General features: G+C 48.8%; 1 protein-coding gene across 1 annotated transcript; it reads right to left on the bottom strand.

The window, feature by feature from the left end:
- Positions 1-2,382: 2,382 nt before the first annotated feature.
- On the bottom strand, positions 2,383-9,865 carry C15HXorf65 (chromosome 15 CXorf65 homolog). The gene is made up of 6 exons (XM_063142108.1): positions 9,826-9,865; positions 8,667-8,753; positions 7,107-7,241; positions 5,674-5,742; positions 3,805-3,926; positions 2,383-2,508 (listed from the first exon to the last, which is right to left on the bottom strand). The coding sequence occupies exons 1-6, from the start codon at positions 9,848-9,850 to the stop codon at positions 2,383-2,385; spliced, it is 564 nt and encodes a 187-aa protein (XP_062998178.1). The 5' UTR covers positions 9,851-9,865.
- Between the last annotated feature and the right edge of the window lie 57 nt (positions 9,866-9,922).

Below are 9,922 nucleotides of genomic sequence, written 5' to 3'. Positions count from 1 at the left end.
AATTTCTCTTCTTATTGTTAATAAACACCCAATTAAATAATGGAAACATTGTCATCCAGCAAGAACTTGGATGCTTGAGGCCAAGTTCAGCTTGGAGCGGCAGTTTCTGACCTGGGATCTGGCTGTGATGTGTTGCAAGTAGCACTCTGCATATAGACAAAGGGACCTGATATTCAAAACCAGCTTTGGTACTGAATGTGAGGACAGGTAGCTTCACTCCTCAGGAAGCCAGTACAGGAACAACTCAGCAATCCTTGCCTTGCAGAAATCTTACTGAATTGCCCACCCAGCTAGAAATAAAGAACTGTAGAACAGCCATTTATGCTGACACCTAAGCCTCTTCTCGTGAATTGGAATGAAGTGGACAGTACAGAAATACACTTCGGCACACCATGAGTAGGGGGAAATTCCTGAATTTTAGAAAATTGTCACGAAATATGGATATTACTATAAAAACAGCAGTTGCAAGGGACAATTTAATAATTCCTTTGACTCATTACAAACAGGTTGTCATTGATGACACATGATATGTCCTTTCTCCTAACAGCCTACCTATCTCCATGGAAAAAGAGATTTTGGGTGCTTAAGATTGCAGGCTAAATGGCAACCACCCAGGTGTGAACCAAAGGCATCTGGGAACTGGGGAAGGTGTTATCCTGATTTGAATTGTGTTACATTGCAGTAGAATACATTCTCTTGGAGCAGTTGACTGGTATGCAAAACTACAGGGAGGGAGCCTGAAGTTCTTATTCACCCAGCAGCCATCATAAATTGCCTTGCAAGATAGTCTTGCAAGATAGTCTTGGGCCCTTCCTTGGGCCTCTTCTCTGTCTTTGCCCATTCCCTCCAGCACAAAAGGTGAGACACATAACCATGTGAGACTCCTTCACACCTGGGTCGCAGTTTGCTTGGACTCTTTGGAATTTTCCCAGCTACATAATGTTTGCAGTGGGAGATCGCAGCCTGAATACACTGTACCAGGGTGGGGAGAAATGCACAACTGTTTCATTTCCCGTGACATTTTTTAAGGGGGGAGGGAAGGAAATGGACATTCTAATCCCCAACATGCCTCTCTACCAACAACCCAAACCTTGGCAAAAGATAGAAGCAATGTAGAGACCATGTGATACCAAAAAATGAATCAGAACCATGTCAATGCCAAATCTCAATATTTGGCCCTAGTATAATAAATTCAGCATTTTTAAAACATGTGATTTATTTATTTCTGGCTCTCACTTAATTGGATGAGGAATCACAGAACCGTGCTAGTGTTGCACCAGATACTGCCAAGTATCAGTATTTGGTGCAACAGATCCCCCCATAATCTGGAATCCACAGCCCGAGAACCCCAAGGCCCTGAGAGCTTTCTTAGGACTTACTGGTTTCTGCAGGCTGTGGATTCCAGATTATACTGAAGCAGAGTAAGGTGGTCCAAAGACTGCCGAACTCTGCTTCGCTAGGGTAGCCATCTTTTCTTCCAACAGGGCTCCTGTGCCTTTAACAGACATATTTCCTTCTCCATAACTGGAAAAGCTTGCCAGCATTTTAAAGAATGATTGCATTTATATCATCTTACTTGCTTTACTTCACATTCTCAACAAGGTTTGGGTCTCTGCCCTATGGTTTACAGAATAGTATCTTTGGAAGTGGACTTGGACACGTGGAGATTAATTGCCATTTTTAACAGGGCTTTCTGATCCGTGGCCCCTGATTTGGGCATTCCTTCAAGGGTAAAATAAATCAGCATATACCCTGTTGCTCCCCAGTACAGGCTCTCAGAGGCCTGGTGATATATTCATATGAGGCCCCCATGTCTGCCCCAGAGATCCACAGCTGATGCTGCCCTGTTCTCGGACAATACCTGTAGGTCCCACTGAATGTTTGCCAAGAAGGCAGGGCTGCCAGGCTACTCCGTGGGCACACTTCCAGGGCAGGAAGGATGGCAGAAGCCAGCCCAGCTCCTTGCAACTGGCCCGGCTGTGCCACTCTGCAACTGACTGTGCCGTTTGCCGGGAGCCTCTTTCCACCGTGTTCTGGCAAATCCACTTTCTGCTGCAGCTTCTCTTCAGAGCCTCCAATCAGAAGGCTCCCTGGTGACATCAGCCTTAAAAACATAACAGGGCTCCATCCCTGAATGCAAAATGGGCTCAACAGACAATGCAGCTGCAATCCATGCTCTGCTCCAAAGGGCAGCTCCTTTTCTCTCCCTGGCTCTCCTGCAGCATCCTGGGGAAGAGAGGAGAAGCCTCAGCCCTCTGGGCCAATAGTGTCTTTATTCAGACATGGGCTCAACAGTGGTGATGGGCTACAGAAGCCAGCATTTGGGCAGCACAGAGACCCCTGGAGGGGGAAGCAGCTCCTTCGGGGCGTCTGCTCCGATTCTCAGCGATGCTTGTCCTTCCTGCTGGCCTCCAGCCTGGCCTTCGCAGCTGCTGTCGTCTTGCGAGGTGAACCCTCCTCATCTAGCCCACCGCTCACATTCGCTCCAGCCTTCCCAGTGCCTTTTCCCTGGATGGAAGAGGCAACATGGATCAATGGGGTTGAGGGGACAGAGGCAGCGATGCCTGCAACAGGCCGGTGCTCAAACTCAGCAATGTTTTGCAAGTTCTCTCCCCTCCACCAGCCTTCCCCAACACGGCACCCTCCTGATGTTTTGTACAACTCCCAGCATTCCTAACCACTGGTCATGCTGGCTGGGGAGGATGGGATATGTGGTCTAGGTCATCTGGAAGGCTGCCCTCCAATTCCCCACATTAATTCTACAGTCAGATCTGCCTTTCCTCACCCAACCAAAACAATTTGGGGACCAGGCCTAATGGATGGTGGAAAATGGAAGAAGGGAGCCCTTGATCGTTTCCCCCACTCTTGGAGATCTTGATACAGTAGGGTGACCCTATGGAAAGGAGGACAAGGCTCCTGTATCTTTAACAGTTGCATAGAAAAGGGGATTTCAGCAGGGGTCGTTTATAGGCATGAAGCACCTGCTGAAATTCTGTCTTCATCACAACAGTTAAAGCTGTAGGAGCCCTGCCCTCTTTTGTATCTATAAAGCCCTACACGGCTTGGGACCACAATACCTGATGGAACGCCTCTCCCGACATGAACCTACCTGTACACTGCACTCAACATCAAAGGTCCTCCTCCGAGTGCCTACTCCGAGGGAAGCTCGGAGGATGGCAACAAGGGCCTTTTCGGTGGTGGCCCCCTGACTGTGGAATGATCTCCCCGATGAGGCTCGCCTGGCGCCAGGTCAAGACTTTTCTCTTCTCCCAGGCATTTAATAGCATTTAACAATGCTAAGTTTGTTTTTTAAAGGACCCCCAGAACGGTTGTTTTTAAATGGATACTGTTGTTTTTATGTTTTTGATGGTTTTAAATTTTGTATACTTTAAATGTTTACTGTTTTTAACTTTTGTAAACTGCCCAGAGAGCTTCAGCTATGGGGCGGTATATAAATGTAATAAATAAATAAATAAATAAATAAATATCTGGTCACTCTAGTATATCTCCTGCAGCTTTAACTGTTGTGATGAAGAGGGAATTTCACCAGGTGCTGCATATCTACAAAGGACACCTGCTGAAATTCCCTTTTCTATGCAACCGTTAAAGATACAGGAGCCCTGTCCTCCTTTCCATATGGTTACCCTAGATACAGTCCTCTCCCTCTGCGGTACTTCAGCCAACTTCCCAGCACAAACCCATGAAAGAGAGCAGCAGAGCCTTGGAGCCACCTCAGTCAAACAACGGGGACCAAATTAGGTTGGGGCGACCTACTGCCCTGGAGAACTGGAATAAGGGTCTTACCACCACCTGGTTCGCCATGCTAACCAAGAGCGACTCCATGGTTGGGGGCTTCTTGCCATCTTGGCTCTTGAGTATCTTGAGGCGGCTTTTCTCTAGAAAGTCACACTGGTTGCGCAAGGAGTCTGAAAGGCAAGCAGGGAACGTGCTGTTGCAGCATGTCCTGCCTTGTTGGTCCCTGGTTGACGGCTAGGCCACTGTGTGAACCGAGTGCTGGACTGGATGGACCCTCGGTCTGATCCATGTTCTTATGACAGTCAAGACAAAGGGGCAGGGTGTGTGTGACTCTTATTTCCCCAAAGGGCAACTGCCTCCTTCACATACATTATACACACACACCCCAAAAAAAGAAGGAAAGGAAAGGAACCTCTCGTGCCAGCACTTGAGTCATTGCTGACTCCTAGAGGGACGCCTGCTTTCGCTGACGTTTTCTTGGCAGACTGTGTAGCGGGGTGGTTCGCCATTGCCTTCCCCAGTCGCAGTTACCTTTCCCCCAGCTAGCTGGGTACTCATTTTACCGACCTCAGAAGGATGGAAGGCTGAGTCGACCTGAGCCGGCTGCCTGAGAACCAGCTTCCGCTGGGCTCGAACTCAGGCCGTGGGGAGAGTTTCGGCTGCAGTAACTGCCGCTTACCACACTGCGCCACACGGCGCAGAGAACTGACTACTTTATGGCCTACTAGTTATATAGTACCGAGAATTTCCAACTTCCCCTTTTTGTTTTAAATGTGTTTGCCTTCACAACAGCCCTGTGAGGCAGGTCACTGTGAGTGCCAACTGACAGAGGTTGCTTGGTTTAGAAGGTGTCACCTTCCACTTAACCCTGGAAGGGAAAGAAAAGAGTGAAGTAGTGACGTGGGAGCAGCTGAAGACCCGCCTCATATTAGCCGGAGAGCCTTATCTGCATCCCCTCAATTTATAGAGCTGGGTTGCTCCAAGTCTCCCGTGCCGTAAACTGTGCTTTGTGCACCAGGGCTCATGGTGGTTCCAGGGCCTTTTGGATGGGGTCTTGCTCCATACACACATGCATCCGCCCCTGGCAACAGGCGTTTATCGGTCCCAGTGCTCCCATTTCAGCACTGTCTCTGCAGAGGCCACCAGTGAGGGAGGAAGCAGCAGCCAGGCACCTCTCCATCGTGCCTGGGTCCAGCTCCAGCTGAGAGCCCCCTCCCTCCTGCTACCAACTATCTCTGGAGAGGCCACCAACGAGGGAGGAAGCAGCAGCCAGGAACCTCTCCACTGTGCCTGGGTCCAGCTCCAGCTCAGAGCCCCCTCCCTCCTGCTACCAACTGTCTCTGCAGAGGCCACCAGTGAGGGAGGAAGCAGCAGCCAGGCACCTCTCCACCATGCCTGGGTCCAGTTCCAGCTGAGAGCCCCCTCCCTCCTGCTGTCAACTGTAACTGCTGAACTTTACAACTAAGATTGTAGTGCCTGAGTTTGCTTTCCTTTCCCCCCTCCTCCTCCTCTCTCCCAATCCCCTTTCCTTTTGTGTCATGTCTTTTAGATTGTAAGCCTGTGGGCAGGGACTGTCAAGAAATACTTTTGTAAGCCACCATGAGAGCCTTTTTTGGCTGAATGGCGGCATAAAAATCCTTAAATAAATAAAAGCACGTTCAAAGGACAGAAATGGCAGCTCCCTTGTACTTCAGTTCTGGGGGGGAAAGATCTCTAGAACATACACTCTGCCTCTTCCAGGTCTGGGAGCAATCCCCTCCGCCCCGATGCACGGGGACTGTGTGTTGTTACTCATTCGTGAAGGGCAATGCGAACCTTTCCACCTGCAAAAGGCGCTCTTTCACCTGCTCTGATTTCACATGTTCCAGGGTTGTTAAACAGACTGAAAAGGCACAACTCTGGCCTGGAGGTTCCTACCCAACAAATCTAGCGGAGGGTACTTGAATATAGGGATGAAAGCCCGGTAGCTGTTTTCGTGTTTGGTCCCTGCAAACAAAGAGAAAGAGAGAGGAGGAGACCTGTGTTAGTTGGCTGTGGGATAAGCTGCAAATTCTCCAGGCTGGTTCAGTTGCCCTTTGTCATTGCTGACTGAGAGGCAAGCTTGCAGAAAGCTGGATATAAATACAACAGCCACCTTCTTGGGACAGTAAGCCAGAAAGGGGAGGGGCCATTGCTCTGTGGTAGGAGAGTGCCTGTTTAATATAAGAAAGGGCCCAGATTGCCAGGTTGCAGACGATGGGAAAGTTCTCTGCTATGTTAGGGTGACCATATGAAAAGGAGGACAGGGCTCCTGTATCTTTAATAGTTGTATTGAAAAGGGAATTTCAGCAGGTGTCATTTGTATATATGGAGAACCTGGTGAAATTCCCTCTTCATCACAACAGTTAAAGCTGCAGGTGTCCTGCCCTCTTTTAAATCTGGCCACTCTGGTATAGCTCCTGCAGCTTTCATTGTTGTGATGAAGAGGGAATTTCACCAGGTTCTCCATATCTACAAATGACACCTGTTGAAATTCCCTTTTCTATGCAACTGTTAAAGATACAGGAGACCTGTCCTCCTTTTCTTATGGTTACCCTATGCTATGGACTCTGTATTTCAACTGCCACTCAAAACAGACCCGCCTTCCCCAAACTGGTATCCTCCAGATCTTTTGGACTACAAGTCCCATCAGCCCCAGCAAGCATGGTCAATGGTCAGGAAAGATGGGAAGCAAGATTGAATCATTCACTTGCACTTTCAGATAGCATCCGCATTCCAAGCCTCTTCATTTCTACACAGAAGCAAGCATGAGCAGCAAGTCTACTCACAAGTAAGTCAGATAAGCCTCAGAAACAAGCAGGACTAAATCACTCAGCAACTTCCTCCCTTTCCTCTTCTCCTGCACAGAAAAGCTCTTATCTCTTGCTTAACAGCTAATAGGAGATAAGAGCTTCACTGCTGGTCCACATTGACAAGGACTCCTCTTCCTCTCCTTGCAACAGGGAAAAGTTCTTTTCACTGCTCAGCTGCTGTTCAGAGATAAGAACTTTTCTGGGCCACGAGAGGGGGCAGGGTCTGGGGAATAAGAGGCAGGGTCTGGGGAAGAAGCTGGTGGGGTGGATGGGGTTGGCCTACAGACACGGGGGTCTCCATCGCTGTTCTAGTGTTTATCACCGCAAAGAGAGAGAACAGCCAAATCATTTTAACATGGAGGTCTCTGCTGCAGCAACTCTGACGCCGGTCCTCCCATTAGGCAGTGGGGGAATCTGTTCATGTTTGGTACACCTTTGAGGGAGGTGCTTCCTGAGGCCAGGCAAATGATGACTCACATGCAGCCATGGCTACCTCCTGCGTGGCTGTCTAGAACATACCTTGGCTGCCACGTTCTACTTTACATATGTAGTAGTTTCCTCGTGGGGTTAGGAACTTGCTGGCATTATCTTCTGGGAATTTGACCAGGAACATGAGTTTAAGCGTTCCATTCTCTTCACACAAGTCGATGGGGTCTGAAAAGGGAACGAAGAAGATGGGTCCTGCTTCTCTCTCTCTCTCTCTCTCTCTCTCTCTCTCTCTCTCTCTCATCAGCAACTTCCCTTCTCTTCCATGGGTTCTGAGCTGTGAGCCACTGACCTGGTTCAGACAATGCACTAAACCATGCTTGCTTAACCACAAAATGGTTAAGGGAATGCATGCATTCCCTTAACCATTTTGTAGTTAAAGCAGCATGGTTTAGTGTGTTGTCTGAACCAGGCCTCTGTGTTTCTCAAACCAGAATGCACTTACATCTCAGCCATAGGACCAGAACCACCCTACACACACTTAAAAACAATAACAATCCAATCAAACTAATCTGAATAATCAAATGAACGTAAAATCAACGTGGTGTAAACCAGAGTAAAAGACTGGAGTGAAAAATCAAGAGAGTCTAAAAGCTCTAAAAGACCTGAGCAAATTTAAGGGTCATCATCTCCAGGTATCAAAAAAGACACCAGGAGTGTTTCACTTGGTCGAATGTGCCAGAGCTGCAGAACCAACACCAAAAAAGGCCCTGTCCTTCAACCCCCACATCTGGCACATTTGATTTGACTATGGCTACTAATGTTTGTTTATGTAAGAACATAAGAAGAGTCCTGAGGCTAGATCAGACCAAGGGTCCATCTAGTCCAGCACTCTGTCCACACAGTGGCCAACCAGCTGTCCACCAGGAACCCACAAGCAGGACACGGTGCAATAGCACCCTTCTACCCATGTTCCCCAGCAACTGGTGTATACAGGCTGCTTACTGCCTCGGGTACTGGAAGTTGCACATGGCCATCAGGACTAACAGCCATGCTGCAAAGCGAAGTACTGCCCTCCAGCGCTGCGCCGTCTTTATTTGGGTTCAAAAGCGTGGTTTTGTGTTTTGGAGTTCAGACCTGCCCTGCTCTGCTTTGTCCTTGGACCAGTCATTATTCTTTAATCTCGCCAGTTTTCCTTCTGGGAAATGAGTCCTTTGCAACTGGTCATGCTTACCATGGCAGGCATTTGGTGAGAGCACCCACAACATTCACAAAATTCCAAATGTGCCCTCTGACCCCAAAAGGCCAGGGAACTCTGTTTTAGTGCAAGAAAATGTATGATGCTTACTGATTTCTGGTGCACCATCCAAATTTTCTCTTGAGGCTGAAGTTCCAGAACTCTGTTGCTACAAGCTATATTTTGTACCTGGAGAACAGGAGACACTTCCCCCCACCTGTAGGATATTTACCTGTTGCGAGTGCTGTGGAATCCATCTGGCCACTTTGGTGGAACTTTTTAACCCATCCAACAAATGCAGCCTGTGCTGCCGCTTTCTGCCCACCACCCACGTTCCCAGACTGTTCCCTGCAAAATCCCAGGCAGGGGGGTCACTTGCCACTCTTGATGCTGTGGGAATCCCCTGAACCTCTCACCTGTCCTCTGCAGCCCCACCTTGTCACGCAGGTAATGCATTAGAAGTAAAACCGAGCAGTTGATGTTGGCCAGGAACTGTCGATTGTCTGCAAGAAGTGGAGCCAAGATGGTTGCTGGAGGAACCTGTGTCCCCATTCTCTCATCCCCACCCGTTGGCAAGAGCTATTTCCCCAGCATGAACCAACTCTGAAATCTGCCCACCCACACACACACCATTGTGTCAGGATCCAGGTGAACTATAATTGCTCAGGTGAGGGCAGTTCTGGGTTGTCAGACTTCTTCTCCCAGGGTACGCATTCCACACAATTTAGTAGCCCAGGGGCACCCTCAGACTGGAAAATGTAAGATAGGATGAAAAAATGATGACAGCGGGAGATAAAATGATGGTGTGGGAAGGGGTGGTCTTCTACATAGCAGATCTCAACGTGTATCTTTCTCCCATAACCAAGCACCCTGCCTAGTTTTGCAACCCACCAACTGAGGACAGGAAGGAAAGTACTGTACAATTCATAGAATCATAGAATCATAGAATAGCAGAGCTGGAAGGGGCCTACAAGGCCATCGAGTCCAACCCCCTGCTCAATGCAGGAATCCACCCTAAAGCATCCCTATAGAATTAATTGTCCAGGTAAAATTGCTCCCTAGAACAGGGACTGCTGAAACCCAGCCATCGAATTTTCCTATCACTGAGGCCGTGGGAGAAAGTGCTGATGGCGTGTTTCCATTTCACACAACCAGCCATCGGTTTGTGTCTTCTCTTACAGCCAAGTCTTGGGGTGATGGAAAGCTTAATTTGGGGTTACAATGATAGCCGCACAACCATTGAGCTTTGAAAAATGACCCACATAAGCAGCAAAGTCTTAGAAGGTCCTTGCAGGATGCAGAGGCAACCCCTCGCCCTTTGTGGACCCAATCATTTGGGGGAAGGACCCCAGATGTGCTCTGCAGGGGAGGGCATGTTTGGATGCTCTGCTTCTGACCCTGAGATGTCTCAGGCTGTCCCTTTCTATAGGTGCACCATTCATGCCTGCCCACACTTCTATATTAGTTGTTCTCAGGGGCTCAGTGGACTGGGCTTGATGGCGGCCTGGCTGCCCTCCATTGCAGTCAAGGCAATATCTGCAGTTCCTGGGTCTTCTTGGTAGATTCTCACCTTACCTCCATATTTGATGCAGATAAACATGTCCCAACTAGCCTGGGCATCACAGGCAAGCTCTCCACCAGCTGGGCTGCCCTGGTGTTCATTGTGACGTCT

Source organism: Elgaria multicarinata, chromosome 15 (assembly GCF_023053635.1).
Source record: "Elgaria multicarinata webbii isolate HBS135686 ecotype San Diego chromosome 15, rElgMul1.1.pri, whole genome shotgun sequence".
NCBI classification, from domain to species: domain Eukaryota; kingdom Metazoa; phylum Chordata; class Lepidosauria; order Squamata; family Anguidae; genus Elgaria; species Elgaria multicarinata.
The sequence above is the reverse complement of the archived record's forward strand: the minus strand, read 5'-3'. Positions and strand labels throughout refer to the sequence as shown.